Here is a 22,851-nt window from a genome sequence, read left to right as displayed (position 1 = left end):
ATATGTGTGCATTTATGTGCAATAATGCACATAAATCAACATTTAAATTGGTTCAATTCATGTTTATACATATATTACGAATCACTTGTTCTAACATTAAACCATTCTTAAACGAGTTTAACAAAGTAAATGTAAGCTACAATTTAAAAAAAGAGACAACAGGATTTATTAAAGAATTTTATTTTCAATAATTTACTACTTTGAGTAAATTTAGAATATAACAAACTTTTGTATGCATACAATTTTTATAATTAAGGTTTTTAATCTCCACCAACTGTTATGGAATATTAATAACATGTAAACACTTTGAAAAGAAGTGGGTTTGAGATGTGCTAATTAGTGCTGGGACAAACACATGTATTTGCATTTTTAACTGAAACAATTAAGCACTGGTTTATGGAAAATTCAACCCTCTACAAGTGATTACATGGCGAGACAAAGAAACACTATTTATTTTCCCAGTTGTCAGCAAAAACATTAGGATACAGAGATACTTACAGGTTATTATTATTATTTTAATATTAAAATACAGATGTATTATAGTATTTTGGAGTTTACTAAAAGTATATAAATCATGTCTGATAAATCTGGTGCAAACAAATTAGATTTTCTGTATAAAATTATATTTGAAGCAATGTTTGAATAGCTGTCCCAGCACTAAATACAATAATAAAAAAAGAAACCATTCAAAGTTGATTGTTTGTCAATTACTAAAAATAAAAAAAAGTTTCTATCTTTCCAGCTGACCAGGTAGTGTCCCCTTCACGCATGAAGCCCATTACCCTGTTACTCAAACACTTGATGCTACAACCCTATCTCCTCAGTCACAGAAAAGGACAATGCATCAAAAGGCCATTTTATATTTTCAGTTTATGCTTGCAAATATTCTGAATGGGTCGTCAGTTCAATAGCAAGTTCTATTAATACTCTCCAACATGCTTTGAACTTACATGTCTCTGAACTCATCGTAACATTGTTTGGCATCATAGGTAATCTGAGATCAGGAAAACATGTACAGCTGCAACCATTGTAAAACATTCTAAGGGTTACAATTGTATTTTTAAACTATGTACACCAGTTCAGTTGATACATGCTGCCAAAGTAGTATCAGACATTAAGTGGCTGTTGCCAGTCCCACCTCTCATGAAATAAACAAACACACACATGGCATTTCAACAATATGAAATGGAATAATATTTAAACTGGAAAGACAATTTATACAGACCCAGAAAGGGGACGCAACGGCTTAGGTTATTCTATGAAGCCAATTAAAGAATGTTATGACTGGCTATTTCAAGCTATTAAGATTATCTTGCATTATTGTATTGTATGTTGCGAACCCTTTCACCAAATCAAGCTTGGACTAGGTCTACTGAATAACAATATAGGAGCCATTAGGAGAACTCACAGTGGAATGAAATACAATGGTTACTAACAAATACAAATCATATTGGCTAAAACATTGCATTGCACTACGGGAAGGAACAACCTTGCAGTATATCTCTGTGGGGCAAGTTCTTTTAACATTCAGAGATAAAATCATTTTTAACACTACACATTCTCAAGCCGACCGTTTCTTGTATCCTCAATCCTAGCTGTTACCCTACTCCTTCACACACTTGCAAGGAAAAGGCACTTCTAGCTTCTTCACTAAAATACAATTAATTCTGGGTGCACGTCATTGTAGACGCTAGCTAGCGTAAGACTATTTAACCTCATTTCGCTTTTTAATGTGACCCATGGGGCACTCTAATAAGCATGCCACCCTATGTGGGTGCTGTTGGCCCTTTTGCCATCAAACTTGCTACTGGGTTACAGTCTGTGATCATACTATAGTGCCATCAATCAACCAACCAACACTCATGCAGTGGTGCATAGACACAGTGTGCTCTGGTTCCGTATGCTTTATGGTTCTGTGGATTAATGATCCCCAGGGCAAATGCTAGATTCACACAAAGCAGCTTCAATTCCCCACCCCAGCTAAATGACTGGATCGCTAGTAAACAAGGACGAAAGCTCTTAACAGCAGACCTATAACAGTATCTTAAAGAACAACAAACGAACCCCCGAAATCATCTATTAAATAGCTAATCAGCAGGTGCTAACAAGTGCAAAGCCTTAATATAAGCACAGTGGTACATTTTTTTAACAAACTAAATGTGTTTTGGCTCTTTGCTAATAGAACCCTTTGCCCCCAAAATATCACCCATACCCCGACGTCTACTTTTCATTCCTTATACAAGGATTTTTTATTTATTTATTTTTATAAGAAAATATATATGGAAGTTACATGTAAAATATACATAGTTAATACAATAGTTAAGATGAAGATCTATAATAACATGTACTGTATTAGTTCAGTTTCTTCCCTTTGCGGTGCCTCTTGGTTCATTTTCTTGGTTTAAAAGGCAAGAGGTAAAGTGTATAAAAAGGCAGAGTTTGAGAGGTTCACACGACTTCCTTGGTCATGTTAAGCGATTGCTTTTGCTTCTGGTAGAAATGCTTCCCAGTATTTAATAAGCTGAAAGAGAATGAGACAGTTCAGAGGTGGGTTGGTTTGTAGTTTGAGCAAAATGAATGCAATTTATAAATACAGAGCTAGTATAAACCACTTTCATACTAAATGCATAGCACATACTAGAGGAAATAACTTTTTCAAATACCATTTCCCGTGAAAACAGGATAGTAGCCATTACCATATTTTAAATTGCACTACTAAGACACATTCACAACTGAGTCATACAAGTTCTAGGACAACAACTAAAGAGTAAAATGATTTTTACCTGCTGTTGCGAGCGTACAAGCGTTTCAAGATATCTCACTAGCTGGTTCTTGAAATCCATGGCTTTCTCTTTCTGCAAAACAATAACCAAGATGATTATTTAGGAGCCTTACATGAAACATTTTTTATCCATAACTTCAAAAACACTTTAAAAATCATGGGTTACAAGGTAAAACTTCTAAGGAAGTCAAGGAGACAAACACTTGCAATAACTTGTCTACTTGGTTTCTTAACTGGTTCCTTATAGTAAGAATTAGCCTAGGAAAAGTAGAATTTCAACTTTAAAAAAAGAAGAATGTTAGGAACAACGTAAACAAACACACACAAAATGATATATTCAATCAAGATTTAATTGGGCTGGCTTTCTCAATATCAATGACTGCATTTTATGGCTTCTCCATACAGGTTTTAGATTCTGAAACTCTCAGCAACTAGTGGTTGTTGCAAGTTATTGCAAGACTCAGAATTATACAGCACACATTTTACTAATAAGGATAAACTGTATGCGCAATTAGCAGCCATTTCATTAAAGAAAGGGATGTAAGAAACTTGCAGCCAACCTCAAATCGGAGAACCTCTTTCCGCACTGTAGCCGAAACCCTCTCAAAGTCTCTCTCACACTGTGTTACTTTAGACTCCCACTGAAATGAGGAAAGATGTATTTAGCAATGGAACCAGAAATAACTGAAACTATTACAAAGTCTACTGATACACATGCATGACCAAAAGTAGCATACTTCACAGAACTGGTGATGTACACATACAGCAGAAGTCAGAAGTACAAATGAAGAAGATACATAAACCTGTATTACAAATTAAAGTTGTACAACCAGTTCCTTCTCATGCCAGTTCCGTCTCATGATAATAACATCCACAGGCATGTGAAGAAAGGTTTTGCCTCCTCCTCCTCCCCCTGTACACACAAGAGGAGCTTCTTCCCATCGCTCACCTCGGAGATCTCGTCTTTGGCCTGCTGCAGCTTGTCAGGTTTGTTTGCCCACAGCAGCTTGGCTTCGTTTTCACGTTTCTTCTGCAGTGTAGTCTGAGCATCTTGCCATCGTTGCCAAGCTTTCATTCGATGGTCAAATGAGCCCTATAGAGTTTAATCAGTCAGTCATGAATAAAGAACATTCAAATAAACTACAGTGACAGCTGACACATTTTAGTTGACAGTTGAAACGTTATATATGTGTGTGTGTGTGTGTGTACATGCGTGTGTTTTTCTTTGTTTATAGAAAGAAACAAAGCCCCAGCTGGCACTAAAGGACAATGATTGGCAGCCTCACACAAAAAACTTTTTAAAAGCTGTACTTTCATATAATCTTTGTTCCAAAAATTGACTTCCTTATTAAATTACTTCAAACAAATCAAATCCTTAAACAATTTTTCCCTTTGTAACGGCTTTTCCTGCTGTGTGTTGCGGCAAAATAAAACCTGAGCGGGTCTGGGTCCTCCCCCTTTGTCAGTGGATTACCTACACCCCTCTATCACATTTCCCCACACCCCTTAAATTTAAATTGGGTGTAATGATTAAAATAAATTCATTGAATTGCTCACAGAGAGCCGATGGCTCAAGCACGTACCCTCACGGCAGTGAGGAGGCGGATGTAGTCTGCGAACAGCTCTGCCAAGATGAAGAAGTCGTTGCAGGCCTGGTCCTGGTGAAGCTGCTCGATCTTGTCCTCCACCTCAGCCAGCTGGGACAGAGCCCGGGACAGAGCCGTGTTGTCCTCCGAGCTGCCCAGCATCGCCACACTCTTCGCAAACATAGCCGTATTGCTGGAGAGCTCTGCCATGGGACACATGACAGTTCAATTGTCTGTGTAGCACGTTAACAATTAGTTACTTGATTTATGTAGGTATGTGTCAGTAAGAGGCTTTGGTTATCACACCTTCAATGAAGCCACTACATAATTGCAGCAAAACCTCAAGTTTATGCATTAATCCACATTCTTACCCTTCCTGTGGTTTACAAGGGTTTCCACAACAGAGAGAAGTTTACGCAGATGTTGGTCTTCACTTTCCACCTCCAGCAGCTTCTCTTCAAACCACTTAAAAAAAACAATTGTCTTACAGTTAGGGAAAGGAGAGTTTCCAAGTTTATTACTGTGGAAATGTACACACTTACAATATCAGACTCATTCATCTTAATAGTCATCTTGCTGACTGCGTCGGTAGCTCGGTTTATCATCTTGAGGAAGCCAGCTCCGCTCAACGCCTGGGTACCCACAGCGCGGGGTAACTGACAACCAAAACATGACCTTGTTACTCAAGAAATAGAAAGTCATGAACTGAGAATTGAAATGGGTCTGATGAACATCTCAATCAACAGTGCAAACTTTAGATCACATTCATGAAAGCATTAGTAAAACCAACCCCCAAAATCTCTGTAGATGTGTTTGTGTGCAGGAAGACCAATTCAGTGTTTTATTTTTGCACCTGTCACAGACACAAAATATGTGATATGCAACTGCAGGGAAAGGTTGGGAAGTTCAGACACTGCAGTGCTGGAAGTGGTCACCAATTAGAATGTTAAATAGGGCACGTTTCTTATTTACATCCCTGCACTGGGTGTTGACATGTTTGCTCTTTTAAAAGAAGTCTAACAGTGTAATAAAATGAGCTGACACACCAAGATCACACAAGAGTAACTGTAGCACAAGGCAGCACATAACAGCTGTCCCCAGCCTGCAACAGTCAAAGAGTGACCTCTCTACCATCATCTTACCAGGCTTCTCCCTGGGGGCGGGTCACTGAGTTCACTGTACATTTTGAGAATCACATGAATTTGAAAGCACAGCACTCCTGGACTGCATGAAAATTCTTCCAATATAAAACGTGCAGTGAACCAGGTGCTGGCCTGGCAGGTCACAAACATACCTCATCTTTCTCCAAAAACTCCCTGACGTCTGGATCTTGCAATAATGATGGGTGACTGACAACTTTCTGAAGATATCTGAAAAGAGTAAGTAAAAAAATCTGAAAAAAATGGAGTGTAAATATTCACCCTTTCCTTCTGGACATTATGTAGGAACTATAGGAACTGTCATGGGTGGGGTCGCGGGGAAATACATTTAGAAATGTGGGAATTCAAATTCGAACAGTGCAGCAAGCTCTTGAAACTCAACAGGCCAAAATACAACTGGCCAGCAGCAATAAAACAAGCCTCATCTTTCTAGAGCAGCCCCAATAAAACAAGGCTTACCTTTCTAGTGCAGCCCCAATAAAACACAGCTTACCTTTCTAGTGACGCACGTCTCCTTTCCACAAACTCCACAGAGGAGGAGTCCTCTTTCCCCACTTTCACTTTGGTCATCCCTGGAGAGAAATAATGGAAATCCAGTAACTGGTTATATTTTAAAAGGTGGTCTATCTGCAAAAGTACACTAGTTATGACAATTACTTTCTATGTATATTTCAGAGTTTAATGAAATGCTGTATAAAACTATTTTATAAATTGAAAACCCTAATACAAAATTTGGAGGCATCGTCATTCTCAGCTTCAGTAATGTATGGGTCAGGCTAGCTTATGTATTTAATTTTTTCAATCTGCAACAGTATACTGCTGTACTATTTAAATGAACAAGGCTGTGCAATTTAAAACGCATGAGCGTACTGTAATAGCGAAATCCAGAAATGCTGATCCTTTTACTTTCCACTGTGTTTATAAAGAAGTACAGGACCGTGTGAGTAAACTGAAGAACATAGAAATACTGTCTTTGTAAAGCACAGTTTCCTCTGTTGATCACTAGCATAGCACTCCACAGGCTACAGAAAGTGTTAGCATGCCATGTGCTCTCCAATGCCTTGTAATATCAGTAACTGTATTGGAAGCAAACATGTTTTTTTTTTTAGTTCATAGCAGACTATTGTGCCTTGTATCTGGTATTAATAAGATCTCCAAATGCTAAATACAAAGACAAGGTAAGCCTTGTTTTATTGGGGCTGCACTAGAAATGGGCCTATGAACACATCATTGGGACTCTTTAAAATTAAGAAAGGAGGAACACATGTGAATATAAAATACCCATAAACACCAAAACATCTGAATAATTTATGGTAATACAATTTTTTTCTGAATGAGAGGAGGTGAACCAGATGATTCTCCTCCCTAAGTAGCATGAGTGCAAAGTTCAGTGCAGTTCTTCCTGTGGGACCCTGGCCAGTAAATGGGATTCTAATCGTTGATCTCTTGCATGACTCACACTGCACTCCACAAAGAAGTACCTTAACTAGTTGAGCCACTGGGGACCTCGCTTTGATCCATATCTTACCAAGTATGCTCTTCTCTGGAGGCGGGGGTACAATGTATCCATTTTGCGAGTGCTTTTCAGAGAGCTTCTCGTATAATCCAAGGAAATCACTGAACCGCCTCTTTACTGTATACGTCTTACACTTGAACACTGGTAAATTGGTCTGAAAGACAATTGCAGTCTAGATCAACGGAATTGATCCCACAACATGTTTAAAAGCAGGACTTTTAGGACAAGTCGATTTTTGTTTAAATAAAATGTTTTGTGTAGAATTTTGAATATTGTTACAACATACCTGAGTTGAGACTTTATAAGCCATATATGCGTTTATACCATCCCCTACAAAAAGAAATGAAATACTTAGTAATTTAAATCAAATGAATGGTCTTATAAACATTATGGGAGTCAGGTTTGTACATTTAATAAACTGTTTTCAAAAAAAAAAAAAAAAAAAAAAAAGTGTCCCGATTGCGGTTTTATTTTATTTGTGATCACCTAGCAAAAAGCAGTGTTGGAGTCTGAGGCTTTGTTTGTGGTTGTGATAAAATGGCAAATGTCTTTTTGCATATTTAACCAAACAGACCTTGCTTACGACAAAGCCTCCTCAAAATAGATTATTAAGTCAGAAACAACCAACATAACTAAGCATGTTGTTAAACAAGCATTTCATTCATATACATAATGTACAGGACTGTACATACCCCCCACCCCCACCGGTAGAAATACAAAGCTAGAGCTATCATTGGCAGTGTAATGCTTGTCAATCCTATTCAAAGGCAGGGAAGAGTGAAAAGTCACACTAATACTATGCTAAGATACAGAATTAGCTCAAATATCTTAACCATGAACCAAGGAAAGCAATTTATTAGGAGGTATACAGGACTTTACAGGATTTTAAACAAAACTGGAAGCAATGAGTCTGTTTGGCTCAGTTTCAAATCACTGACAGAAATATATGCGCAACACAATTTTTGGTTGTTAATTTAATGATTTTATTAAAGATTGAATTGATTCATAAACAATTAAACCCATTGCTTCCTTTTGGGTTAATAATTCAAAATTACTTTGCAAGGTGTAGCAAGCCGATAATTTCTCCTGGGGTTAAAATGACTCAGACGTGTTCTTTGTAAATTTGGAAAAAAATCCCCAAAACAAAACCCTGCCTTTCAATGATTTCTTCGAACAATGACATTTCTTGACAGTAGTTCTTTGTTTTATTAGGTGGCATTTTATCAGTAAATCAAATTGCTGCTGGTAAACATTCCTACCTGTTCCCACATGCAATAATGCTTTCTTACAAAATGGAGTCTGTCAATGTTGTCAAACAGCTGTTTTCACATGAACTCCACTCAACTGTGCAGCCTGCTTACAATTTTGCAGTACAGAAAACAGCAGACGAGTCAACTGATTTTGCGTATGTCCTATTTATGTATTCTTTTGGGGCAGATTCAATGAAAACAACATAGAACAGCACTATGACATGTTATTTCCCTGCTTTACTGAGGTATTCAACCTAACTTGTACATACAAGGACATTCCTGGAACACTGCATTAGCAAAAGGGAAATAATGTCACCTTTCATTTAAACCACATACAGTACTGTGATAAAGTATTTGCCCCCTGTCTGATTTTTTGCATTTTTGCATATTTCTGACACTGAATGTTATCAGATCTTCAACCAAAATATAATATTAGATAAAAGGGTGCCTGAGTAAACAAATAACACAAAATTTTGATACTTATTTAATTTATTAAAGAAAGTTATGCAACACCCAATACCCCCGTGTGAAAAAGTAAATCGCCCCCTTAGACTCATTAACTGGTTACGCCACCTTTAGCAGCAATAACTGCAAGCAAATGCTTCCTGTAGTTATTAACCAGTCTCTCACAGCGCTGTGGAGGAATTTTGGCCCACTGCTTCAAGTAGAACTGCTTCAACTCAGTGACATGTGGGTTTTCGAGCATAAACTGCTCGTTTCATGTCCTGCCACAACATCTCAATTGGGTTTAGGTCTGGACTTTAACTAGGCCATTCCAAAACTTTAAATTTCTTGTTCTTCAACCATACTGATGTGGACTTTCTTGTGTGTTTCGGATCATTGTCTTGCTGCATGACCCAACTGCGCTTCAGCTCACGGATGGATGGCATGACATTGTCCTGTAGAATTCTCTGATACAGAGCAGAATTCATGGTTCCTTCAATGATGGAAAGTCATCTACGTCCTTATGCAGCAAAGCATCCCCAAATCAGGACACTACCACCACCATGCTTGACCGTTAGTATGAAGTTCTTACTGTGGAATGCAGTGTTTGGTTTTCACCAGACATAATGGGGCCCATGTTGGCCAAAAAGTTCCACTTTTGACTCACCTGTCCATAGAACATTGTTCCAGAACTCTTGAGGATCATCCAGGTGCTTTTTGGCAAACTTGAGACGAGCATTCATGTTCTTCTTAGTGAGCAGTGGTTTCCGCCTTGCTACTCTGCCATGAATCCCATTTTTGCCCAGTGTCTTTCTGATGGTGGAGTCATGAACACTGACCTTAACCGAGGCGAGAGAGGCCTGCAGATCCCTGGATGTTGTTCTAGGGTTCTTTGCGACTTCCTGGACGATTTTACGGCTTGCTCTTGGACAGATTTTGGCAGGATGGCCACTCTTGGGAAGATTCACTACTGTCCCAAACTTTCTCCATTTGGACACTATGGCTCGTACTGTGGTTTGGTGGAGCCCCTGAGCCTTAGAAATGGCTTTGTAACCCTTTCCAGACTGATAGGCATCAACAACTTTTTTCTGGAGGTCTTCACAAATTTATTTTGATTGTGGCATGATGTGCCTCTAGAACCTAATTAGAACCTAATCTAGAACCTAATTTACAATTATACTGTAAATACAGTATAATTGTAAATCTCGAAAAACTACTCACTTCTAAATCTTTTGTAGTCATCTTTGTATTACTTTAGTATAAATACATGTTAATTTGGATTTGACTTTATGTGAACGAAAAGACACACATTTGCCCGTTTTCCCATTGGAAATAGTAATATTTTGAAATATCACTGTCCTGGTCACAAAAGCAAAGTTTGTGGGGAATAATAGCCATGTTCTATACTTTTGAGGCATAAGCAATTAGGAAACTTTCTACCCAGGAACAAAAAATATATATTTTTTTGTTACACAGTGTTATCCCTTTAATTGGGGGGTGGGGGGGGGGGGGGTGGGTTGAGTTAACCAGGGGGGGGGGGGGGGGGGGGGGGGGGGGCAATAACTTTTTCACACCTGAAGATTGCATGTTTGATTACATTGCACACCAAACAAACAAAAGAAGCACTAAACTTTGGTGTCATTTTTTCTCTCAGACTCCCTCTATATACTACTACAACCCACAAAAAGATCTGACCAAATTCACATTTGTAAGCATACTTACTTCTCCTTGCTAGACATGAACCTTGCATTTATATGAAAATAAAAAAATTGCAAGACAAACTTATTATATTTTCTGCATCAGGTGGCAATGACGGCAAATAGTGTCGATATGACAATCTTATTTATTTCTATTGTTTAGTGTTTAAAACTAAAACAAAAACACATACCAACTTTCTCAGGATTGGTAACTGCAATATTCAATTCAAATGTGTCCTCCTTTTCCTCCTCTTCCTCTAGCTGCAAAAACAAGAGAGATTTCTGTTGAAACCAGATCCCTGAGCAACTGCTGTGCTGCTTGTTTTTACATGAAATACATCACCTCCACCTCTCCTCTCTTTACAGACCTTTGATATAACAATATCAATATTGTATGGGGTGGGAACAAAAAAAAGTTTTCATTTAAAAAAAAAAAAAAAAAAAATCTCAGTCACAGTTTGTACAAATCTGTAAAAGTTATTTTCATTTTACTAAATATTCTGCATTTGTGTTTTATACTGTAGTTATGAATGAAAATCTCCTTTCCAAAAAATTATATACTGCAATGAACCAGGACTGCATTACATTAAATTAAACTTTAACACTCAATCCTGACCTGAACATCCAGTCAAACTGTCAATGTGGCATCTTGTGATGTGAAGCAGTGTCCACTGGGAACTGAAACCAGTAAATTAATTTAATAGCCCCCCGAGCCAACCCCCCTGCCCCACACCAAATATTCAATTTAAACAGCTAACTACATAACTATTGCTGTACCCATACAGGGTCACCTGGACATACCTCCTCAAAGGTTTTGGCCGGTGGTGGTTTCAAAGTGCTTGGCCCCGTGACGGTAAGGGAGGACCCAGATGCTGACAGTTTGGCCTGAGCGGGCTCTCTCTTTCTATTATTGAGAGGACTGTCCAGAGCCAGCTCTACGGTGGCCTCTGTGGACATAAAACAAAAGCATTTGGAACAACAATTGAAGCCAAAGAAAACCCTTCTGAAATTCACTATTTAAAAAACGAGAAACAAAATATAACCATCAATATTGTTAAATAACCTGTAATGTATTTGTGTGGTGAATGAAATTTGAGAATTGCCTTTTGTGAAAGTCACAGGGTATTCTGTGACGTACTCACAGCTCTAAGTTTAGCATCAAAGTATTGAGTTTAATGCGTGTTCAATTATAATGGAACAGCACTTTTAAACAAAATATTGACCTTACCTATCTTAAAAAAAAAAAAAAAAAAAAAAAAACAAAAAAAAAAAAAACCCAACACATATTTGAATATAATACATCTGCACCTATATGCCAATATCAGTCTATGACAGTATGCATGTCACATGCTACCTTAAAACTAGCTGGAATTCTAGTTTACAGAAATGCATATTGCATAGTAGTTTACAGAACTCCATATTGCTTAATACAAACCAAACATTTGTTTTCAGATGATTGTACTTGCATTTTCACTTTTTATAAAGTCAAACCTGGGACGACCACTCAGGGAGGAACCACACTGAACAGTTCATTTTAATAACCTTTTTTAAAAATAAAATTACTTCCTGAAAATATAAAATGACAGCGTTTTGTTAATATACTGTGTATACCTGCAAATATATCCTGCTCTTCATCGCCTGAATGCAGTCCATTGGTCTTTGTGTTGCTGCTGGTGGTGGTAGAGGCGGTGGCTGGTGGGAAGGGGTCTTTTTTAGGCTCCGATGGTTGGCTCTGCATGGGAAGAAACAAGAGCTATGCATTTATACCACAAAAGTCAAAACCTTGGTCATTGAATTTGAGTTTCTTTTAGTATTTCAAGTGTCTAGTAGTTACGGATGATTTATATCATAGTAGGGAAGGACTATCACAATTCCATCTCATAGCTTCATACATCTAATTAGCACAACACTGTCACAAGTTACTTATTTCACTATTGTTTCAGACTTTGTTTTTACTTTTTTTCAGGTGAAGCCTAACTTTCCATCCACCACAGTATAAATTCATGTCCTGTGCAACAGAGGTAAGTGTGCTCAGGTGGCATGTTAATTCCTGTTTATAGTGTGGTGACAGTATAGAACTTATGAACATCTTAGGACTGAATTTTCAAATTAATAGTGAACTTTCTAGGGGATTGATTTGATAAACTAATCTACTGTATACCCCACCAGAATGAACCATAGCTGGATTGCATCAACCACCAATTGGGTGTTAACCCTAAAACATCTGGTTGATGCAATCCGGGAAAATTCCCTGGTACTGAACAATGCTATTCAAAATAAATAAAAAATCCTGGCAGGGTACAGGCTGATCAAATCAACCCAAGCTGCTTGAAGCTGCCAAATAAACGACTGCCGATAGCGGGCCAGAAACCAGAATTATCTGCTGCTCTAGATAAATAATTAAACTTTAATTACTCTTTACGTGAACAAATACTGTACTGCTGCATGATCAGGCTAGTCCTCATCTTTCTGATTAAACTTCTGGCTAAAACCACCATGAATCACTCACTGATCCAAATGCAGAAACTGCTTCTTGTATTGACAAGCCCATCAGTACAATGAAAGCATGGATCACTAGATTGGTCTCTAGTGGCAACACCAGCAGTTTAACTTTCTCCAAACGTGGCACTGAAATATCCAGGAATTTCATAAGCAGAGAGCAACACAACCTAGACCGAATGCTTTTGTGAACAGAAGCAAAGCAGCCAAAAGTGTGAGGTGAAAATCATCAGTGGCAAATGGTTTGTAAAATGAACGTGACAAAATGAGAAGCCTTTCTTGAAGTGGGAGAGGATGAAGTAGATCTTGTTTATGGTTTCTGAAAGTCTATCATTTTGATAGAATGAGACATTAAACTAAATGTTTTCCATAACCAAAAAAATCAACAGAATCATAGAATACTAGAGCTGCTACAATTAAATCAAAAAATGATTTCAGTCGATTTCATTCCTCATTATATACATCGACACAAACACCAGACAATCCATTTAATAATTACATTTTTGTAACGTGGATAGTTAAATACATTATTTAAGTTTATCAACGAATGGTCTGCCTTGCTGCCAGACAAACAGTGGGTGTGCTCCTCTTTTAGTGCTCGTGTAAGCCAGCATCTGATTTGCTGGTCCCATCCTACCAGGGAATCAGTTTTGAAAATGCTTTGTAAGTAGGCCCCTCTGTGTATTCGATGTAAACAAACAAAAAAATGCAGCGCCTTGAATCCAGAGCAGGACGATGGGCTTGTATTCCTGGCAAAAAGCCTGTAAATAAATTGTTTCACAATGAACTGTTATATAATGAATATTTAACAATATCCAATAACTAACAAATAAAAAAATAAATACAGAACAAAAAGAAAAACGACTATCAGTGATGTATGCAATGCATGTTGTGGTAAGTAAATCAATTTGTATTATTATGTTTGTTTTAGGCAGGAATTTCCACATTGTGTGATTCGCAGATAATGAAGGTTAGGTGGTACAGCATTAACAAGATTCATTCATTCATTTCATGCATTGCAAGTGGTTAGAAAATGATTTTTGTACTGAAACTCGAGGGGCAAGCTGTTTTTTTTTTTGCACCAATTATTAGCCCTTGGTCTCCTGCACCTTGGATCAAAATATCTCCATGAGATACCTGTCAGTTTTTGTGCGAGAGTTAAAATTGTCATTAGTCCATGTAGTAAATTTTAAGCTGAAATTTATGGTTAGGGTATATGAAAAAAACACAATAGTTTTGAAGTAATATGTCATATAAATCAGCAAATGACCACGCATTTGCTTTGTCACATTCAGGGGAATAAATTGATATGAAAGAAAATTCAACAGAACATAAAACAAGATCGCCAGAGGTCAGTTTATTACATCATCAATTCAGAAAAACAATTTTACATATACTTTCAGTTCAAACAAGTTATCAAATCACTTTAAATCATATCATACACTAATGCTTAGTTCTGGTAGTTTTTAAAAAAAGATTAATTTTCCCAAAATGCTTATTAACACAACAAGAGACAATTAAAGTTTGCTATTTCACAAAAAAAGCAGCTTGTGAGCCAGTTTGTGAGATCCAGACATGGTCACACGTCATCCATTGGACGACCAAGTCATTGTCTTGCATTGTCCAACTACATCCAATTGGACTTGGGACACTGATAAATGAATGCATGTCTGACAATTGCCTCTTTTTGAATGGAGCAGCAGAGAATCTGATATGGGAGGGAGAGCCTTGTCATTAACAAGATGAAGACAAAAAAGCTTGTATCTTGCTTCATTAACACTCTTACATGGTAGCCATAGTTCAGTCACTAATACCTCCAATCCAGAAGATACACCTTGAGGCAGATTGAAGTCCATTCCAAGCTGGAAAAACAGGCTTTTGTATGGATCACTTTTACAAACCATATGAATGGATGCTTCTTGCATTTCCCATGGAAAGCGCTTGTGGAGTCGCAGCCAGTAAACACATGCAGACCTATTAATGCTCTACAAATATCAATCAACCAAAAGTTATGACTAAAGCTAAGGTTTACAATTTTAGAAAAGCAAACTATGAAGGTATGAAACTAAAAGAAGTAGACTGGAATAAAAATAGAGAAAACATCCACAAAAAAAGGATGGCTGTTCTTCAAAAATGTAATACTAGAGGCGCAAAACAATTACATCCCTAAAGTAGACAAATCTAAATGTAAAACTAAATTGCCAAAATTGTTTAATAGATCAATGAAAAAAATTATTCAGTGAAAAAAGGCACTTTACAGAGCGTTAAAAAGGGACCAAAAACAAAGTACACAGGAAGAGTACACGGAACTGCAAACACAAGTCAAAAAGGAAGTTAGAAAGGCCAAGAGAGAAATAGAAATGAACATTGCTAAGGGGGCTAAAACCAATTCCAAAATGTTTTTCCAATATTACAACAGCAAGAGAACATTCAAAGAGGAGATTAAATGTTTAAGAGATACAAATGGCAAAATCGTAGATGAATTAAAAAAAATAGCAAATATATTAAATGATTACTTTTCACAAGTTTTTACAAAGGAAGATACTGACAACATGCCCCACATGTCATCCAGTTCCTATCCAGTTTTAAATAACTTTAGCATAACTGAGGCAGAAGTGTTAAAGGGACTAGGAGCTCTTAAAATAAACAAATCCCCTGGGCCGGATGAGATCCTCCCAGTAGTACTCAAAGAAATGAAAGAAGTAATTTACAAACCGCTAACCAAGATCATGCAGCAGTCTCTTGACAGAGGGGTGGTACCGACAGACTGGAAAATTGCAAACGTAATACCGATCCACAAAAAGGGAAACAAAACTGAACCAGGTAACTACAGACCAGTAAGCCTGACTTCTATTATATGCAAACTTATGGAACCTATAATAAGATCCAAAAAGGAAAATTACCTATATGGTAACAGGGTCCTGGGAGACAGTCAACATGGTTTTAGGAAAGGGAGATCGTGTCTAACTAACTTGCTTGATTTTTTTGAGGATGCAACATCGATAATGGATAATTGCAAAGCATATGACATGGTTTATTTAGATTTCCAGAAAGCTTTTGACAAAGTCCCGCACAAAAGATTAATTCTCAAACTGAACGCAGTTGGGATTCAAGGAAACACATGTACATGGATTAGGGAGTGGTTAACATGTAGAAAACAGAAAGTACTGATTAGAGAAGAAACCTCAGAATGGAGTTTGGTAACCAGTGGAGTACCACTGGGATGAGTATTAGTTCCTCTGCTATTCCTAATCTACATTAATGATTTCGATTCCGGTATAGTAAGCAAACTTGTTATAATAGGAGTGGCAAACACTGTTTCAGCAGCAAAGGCCATTCAAAATAATCTAGACAAGATTCTGAACTGGGCAGACACATGGCAAATTACATTTAACAGAGTAAATAGAGAAATAGAGAAATAAAATAAAGAAATAAAAATATGCATTATAAATATCATACGGGAGATATTGAAATTAATAGGAGGACTATGAAAAAGACCTAGGAGTTTTTGTTGACTCAGAAATGTCTTCATCTAATGTAGGGAATCTATAAAAAAAAAAAAGGCCAACAAGATGCTTGGATACTTTGTGAAAAGTGTTGAATTTAAAACAAGGGAAGTCATGTTAAAACTGTACAATGCATCAGTAAGACCTCATCTTGAATATTGTGTTCAAAAAGGATATTGCTGCTCTTGAAAGAGTGCAAAGAAGAGCGACCAGAATTATTCCGGGTTTAAAAGGCATGTTATCTAAAAGGTATTGACAATGTCGACCCAAGGGACTTTTTTCGACCTGAAAAAAGAAACAAGGACCAGGGGTCACAAATGGAGATTAGACAAAGGGGCATTCAGAACAGAAAAGAGGATGCACTTTTTTAGACAGAGAATCGTGAGGGTTGGAATCAACTCCCCAGTAATGTTGTTGAAGCCGACACCCTGGGGTCCTTCAAGAAGCTGCTTGATGAGATTCTGGGATCAATAAGCTACTAACAACCAAACGAGCAAGATGGGCTGAATGGCCTCCTCTCGTTTGTAAACTTTCTTATGTTCTTATCTGTTGAACACACCTGATGATTCTTTCAACAGCTTTTTCATCCCTCCATCTAGGTGGTACACCAAGGTCTTTCCAATTTCTCGACTCTGCATGGAAGCCCGCCATCTTCTCACATTCACGAAAAATGGTCGCTCGCTCGCTATCAGACAACATCCATTTATTCACAACGTTGCGATTGAGGGTGAAGCCACTTATGCCTCTTGAAGTAGATGCAGTACCAACACTACCAGACACCTTAACTTGGCTAGAAGTTGATGGGTCTTGTCACAAAGACGGCCAAGTGGGCGGCGTCAGAACCAGGAAGGAATGAAATATACAAAGACGATGATGTGAAATGAAATGATGAAGACGCCTGTTGGCGCCGGTTTATTACAAAATAAAAGGTTTAAACAAACACGAAAACACAGGACACGGCACTCTACGCCAAAATAAATAGACAAACAAAAACAGACTAAACTTAACAAAACGGTGCACGGACAGACACACTGACAAACACGGTGAGTTTTAAATAAACAAGTATCGTGCTGGTCCCACCAGCACGCAATAGCAATTGATATATTTAAGTTAGTCCTTCTCTCGCTCCCGTTCTCCACTCCCGAACTCCCAACCCGCGAGTATGTGACAACGTGCATCTATATATACTATTGTGCTGGGATTCAATTACCAATTAATTATTCACTTGAATCCCAGCACGTGAATTAATAAAGTGCAATTCCCCGTGCTCACATATTACTACATTTTACTTGCAAGTGAAGTGCTGTGCAATCCTCGTGCCTAAATACACATATACATTTTTAAACACTCGTGTTACACAGACCCGTTTATATCCCGTGTACCAATGTCTATACACCAACATTTAACACACCACACACAACATATAACAGATAATATACACAGGGGCGGGCACTTTGTCACAGTCTTCACCAGCTACATCAGAATGTTTTCACTTAACTGCTTGATTGATACATTTTGTATCAATAAACCTCCTGTAACAAAATGTCGGATTCTTCAATGTCCGCAAAAAGAAGGTCCAGATTTGATGAACAAGCCTCTGCCAATACCTGGTCTACACCTCCTAATTGCAGCCATTTCAAAACATACCCCTCTTGTTTATTTCACTAAACTTTGTCTCTTTTCCATAATTTTTCAAATCTCGGTGCACAATACACTTGAACTTTTTTTAAATGACATTTTGAGAAATTTATAGTTTGGGAATACAGGGGCCTAATTGAAAAAAATGAAAAACTTTGATATATTGGCAGACATTTTAGCTTTAGTCATAGAGCTATAGACATGAGAGCTGCTAAAATCTTTAGGTACAATGTTTGTTGTAAAGAAGCTCTAACTATGTACATACCCTTCTACGGATTCTGAATGATGAAGGATTATCTGCACCACCATCACATCCTCCAATGATACATTCCCTTACTTGCTAAACAGCCAATCAATTTACAGTTTTTAGAACAGTGACATCAGACCAGATCAAGCAATCATGGCAAGCAAAAGGGGGGGGTGGGGGGGGATGGAGCAAAAATGTATGTGGGCGGTACAATCATCAAAATTTACACAAACGATTCAATTTTGTGTGTCCAATTAATCAATCGCTATTTGGAGGCTTAACTGACAGCTCTATAGAATACAGCTGTGAATTGAATTTGAAAAAGCTTTCGGTCTTTGAAATTGAAGTCAAAGAAAATAGGGTATTGACATGGAGTCAGAAACCAGTTCAACACCACTTTCACATTTTGCATGAGGTATTTATCTAATGTAAGAGTAACAAATTTGTATTGTTGGTTAATTTATTTGTGAGCTATAGATTTAGCTAGAGGTTACAAAAAAATGTGGCCACAGAATAGTTAATTATACTGCCCACCACCTTATAAAGCTTAAAACATAGCTAATATGTGTACCAAATCATCCACTGTATTTGGTAAAATATTTAACAAAACAGAATCAGAATAACACTTAATTTTTCCTGGATAACGCCCTGACAGAGAATCATACTGACAATGTGGAGGTGGCTTTACAAAAAATCATAAAGATTACCATTAACGAGAGGATTCAAGTGTTGAAATGCATGCCTACCTTTTCGTTTTGCATTCTAGCATTTGCACTGTAGCAACAGCCTCCGTTGCTACTGTGAGCAGATATGAGCCCTCCCTTTTATTTGACATTTTGTCATTGTGAAGTATTAATAGCATCTTCAGAATCAGTTTTACATTTGTTAGTGTTCTCCAATTAACACTTTGGTTCTCTAAAATCGAATACTTTCCAAGCAAAACCACTTTCATCAAATGTTTAATTGAACTACACTTTTAATGTTACTGTACAAGCAAGAATACAACTACTGTAGACGCATTTATACGATGCATTAAGAAATGAACAGACAAAATCCTCCCCATAGGTTCTGTCCTCTGTACATAAACAGTAGTTTAAAACTTTAAACAAGCAAAGCAGTAAAGTACAGAAAATATTAAAAATGTCATTCAATACAGCTGGCTTTATTGATTTGCATAACCACCCTGCATAAATCAGTGCTACCTCTTCCTGTTTTTAAAGCCAGGCTTTACTGTACTATACTACTTTCATAAAGGGTTGCCACACATCCCCAAATTCTGTTATGGAAACTAAATAGGAACACCAGCATTGCTGGATTCTTTCTTTCTTTTTTTTTTAACGCAACAATTATATATTTAAAAAAACACCTATATTAAAAAAAAAAAAAAAAAAAAACATTTACAGCATGTAGTGTATAATGGAAAAGACTATTATACTTACAAACGCAGAACCTTACAATGTATTAAAACTACTACAGTGTAAACATTAAAGACAAACATCTCTGACTAAGTCAGATATGACTGTCCTACCACCTCCAAGACAGTGGGTCTAGACCAAAAATGGGTTGAACAAAGGGGTTCATGCACTCTCTACCCACCACCAATCTACACACAACATCATTTGTTTTCAGAAGCAAATGCTAGTGTACTAGGCTGTACCGGTCTACCTCGGAAACAGTAAAAACATCAGGTTTCAGCATGCATCCCCTTCACAGCACATCAAAACTAAGCAGTGACAGACAATGCAGGCTGAATTTCCCTATTTCGCAATCTGCTGCTTCCTTCAGGCTGCGTGTACACTTGGCTGTGTTGACAGATACTCAAGAGACCTGAAATGACTTGCTTCGTTGCCCAAAGATTTATAGAAAGCTTACAAATTATATTTAGAAAGAGGAACCAGTTCACCATAAAAGCAAGAGTTAGTTAATCAGCTGTTTTTCTTAAACTATTATTATAAATCATGTTGGTTTGTGACGCATAATTTCTGCACGCTGACAAAAATCAAATATAGCACTCACTGTAAAATAAATTGTTTTTCTGATGCTACCCTGCTTAAAAGTAGCCGAAACTTGTAAACCTGGGTTTTGGTGACCCGGGGAACAGAGTCACCAAAACCACAGATAAAAAGCCTCACACTCCCAAACGTAATCTTCGGACAGCCTTGTGCTGTAAAACCTCACCCTTTCTTAGTTCTGATAAGGATTTAGGAACATGCTACTGTTCTAGGGAGTACTGCAACAATAAAAGCCAACACCACTACCTATTCTTTTACAGTCTCTTTATAGCCCCTTTCACACTGACACGCTCTACTCAGGTCAGACCCGGTGTCATGCGGGTCTGCTACTCAATTTATTGCTGCTTTCTGAAGCAGGGTTGACCTGGGTGACAGAAGCAAGCACACAATGCACATACTCAATGCCCAGGAAGCAGCAATGTTCACATGACCACCCTTTCATCTGTTCAGGCTTTCAAGATGGCGTGGTTGTTATATACACTTCCATCCAGGCTTCTCTGGATTGAGTCACCCGACTAAAAATGTTGATTGTTTCTTACTGCATGCCACCCCTGCAGCAATCTGGCTCATGGTGTGTCTCAATCAACAGAAATATGGCTGAACAAAAAAGGCTCTGTTTGAAGTGAAACCTTCAAGTAGTTATGGCTGTTTGTTACTTTGTCGGTCCATCGTGCATTTTGTCTCGCTCCATCCGTGTCAACCCACATCTTGAGTTGAGTCACTGTTGACCCGTGTACATGGTTTTACACTAAGCAGGATTAAAACCTGGTTCGGGAACCCAAGTAGGCGTCAGTCAGAAAGACGCATTAAACACAGCAGTACAGGGATAAGAATACGCTACCATTTTGAGGTGCAAAGAATGGGTCTAGTGACTAGCAGATTTATTTTAACCAAAGAAAAAGTTATTACACTGTTCTATTTAAGAGGGACCATCTGAATTGTGCATGTTATTATTTTAAAAAGTTTCTGGGCACTAATTGTCAAACACTGCACTCCAATACTATAGTAGAAAAAAACAAAACAAAAACAAAGTCCCTATTCCGCCATTGACTGCGGTATACATACTAAACACAATTCCACTTCAAATTCCAAAGCTGCAAGATACAGTGATCATTTCTGAATTGTTTCAAAAGAGATGAGACTAACTAAATATACGATGACAAAATGTCCACGTAAAATGTGTCTGCGCTACTGAAAATTAGCTAACTGCCGACAGTGGTGTTGTTCATGTAGGGCGTGTCAGATACCCATCTCTGACATTAAAACATAATGCTACAGTACACAGCAGATTTATTTAATCCAAGCATACTTTAAAGCTTTTCAAACTAAAACTAGAATGATTTCCAGCAGAAAAACAAACCAACTGCAGTGAAACCTATAGCGCAAGGAAACTGGACGTAGAGAGGTACTGTAGGTACAGTGATAGATACTGCACAGGTGAGGTTGTCTGCCTAATGGCATCACAACAGACTTTAGGAATGCGGACACTACTCGTCGTTTTTGCTCTGTACTCGATATGTTTGGTCAACTAAATAAAATAAAATCGAATCGAATTCCTTTGGCACACATTTCAAAATGTCACAATTTATAAATCCGAACTTTCTCGTAACTCGACAAGCTCATTCGATTCGTCATTTTCATTATTTCTCACTTTTCGAGTTTACGACGCATTTTAGATTTTCATTTTGAAAGAAAAAAACTGCATACCTATTCGGGGCCTAGGCAGCAGCAGCACTGACACTAGTCGAACTATTTTTGCTGCAGCTCAGCAACCTGTCAACACATCGGTGCTGTTTTTTGTTACCCAAACCCCTGCGGCTCGCACTCACATTGCCGGTAAAGATGTCCTCTCCCTCAAAGTCGTCGCTATCCTCGTCGCTTTCCCCGTCCGCTGGATCCGTCTCCCGCTGCTCCGATTCTGGAAAAGGAGGAGGAACCCGCTCCGACTCGTCTGCCATCTTTATTCACAGTTCAGGACGACAGAGGAGCAGCATCACCAACAAGACTTTATTAGAAAAAAACAAACCTAACGAGACACCTGCTGGTGACAGAAGAGAAGACAGCGCACCCCCCTGAAACTGGGCGTTACAGACCGTGCAATCATTTTTAAAGAGGACAAAAATATAAATACAATATAAAGTAAATACAGAAACAACGGACTGTACATTTTACTCAGTAAAATAGTTATTTTAGAATTTTAGAAAATGAGAGATTATGAATTTACTAATCTATCTTGAGCAGAGTCTAAACAATGCACTATAATAATAATAATAATAATAATAATAATAATAATAATAATAATAATAATAATAATAATAATGCACCAAGCTTTTATCGCTTTTTACTTCGTGTCAGTAATGTTATGCATACTCACATTGCGTTTTCATTTGGTCTATTTAAGGTTTTACTTTCCACAGGGGTACAGTAACAAGCTCAGGTGTGCCTAAGATAATAATAAATCATGGGACACCTCAGACTACTATGCAATTTGCTAGGGCTTGGGTTGGCATTGCA

General features: G+C 37.7%; 1 protein-coding gene across 1 annotated transcript; it reads right to left on the bottom strand.

The window, feature by feature from the left end:
• Positions 1-221: 221 nt before the first annotated feature.
• LOC121299108 (sorting nexin-1-like) lies at positions 222-22,351 on the bottom strand. The gene is made up of 15 exons (XM_041226651.1): positions 22,167-22,351; positions 12,047-12,167; positions 11,237-11,382; positions 10,627-10,696; positions 7,331-7,374; positions 7,057-7,198; positions 6,022-6,100; positions 5,663-5,738; positions 4,911-5,024; positions 4,740-4,833; positions 4,366-4,571; positions 3,732-3,875; positions 3,343-3,423; positions 2,784-2,855; positions 222-2,521 (listed from the first exon to the last, which is right to left on the bottom strand). The coding sequence occupies exons 1-15, from the start codon at positions 22,293-22,295 to the stop codon at positions 2,471-2,473; spliced, it is 1,569 nt and encodes a 522-aa protein (XP_041082585.1). The 5' UTR covers positions 22,296-22,351; the 3' UTR covers positions 222-2,470.
• Between the last annotated feature and the right edge of the window lie 500 nt (positions 22,352-22,851).

This window comes from Polyodon spathula, chromosome 24 (assembly GCF_017654505.1).
Source record: "Polyodon spathula isolate WHYD16114869_AA chromosome 24, ASM1765450v1, whole genome shotgun sequence".
NCBI lineage: Eukaryota > Metazoa > Chordata > Actinopteri > Acipenseriformes > Polyodontidae > Polyodon > Polyodon spathula.
Note: the sequence above shows the minus strand (reverse complement) of the source record. Positions and strands in the feature narration are given on the sequence as shown.

Coding starts and splice junctions, on each gene's coding strand:
- LOC121299108 (XM_041226651.1), bottom strand. CDS start 22,295: ATGGCAGACGAGTCGGAGCGGGTTCCTCCTCCTTTTCCAGAATCGGAG. Junction 10,697..11,236: donor CGGCCAAAACCTTTGAGGAG/GTATGTCCAGGT, acceptor TTGTTTTTGCAG/CTAGAGGAAGAGGAGGAAAA. Junction 2,522..2,783: donor TTGTACGCTCGCAACAGCAG/GTAAAAATCATT, acceptor ATTCTCTTTCAG/CTTATTAAATACTGGGAAGC.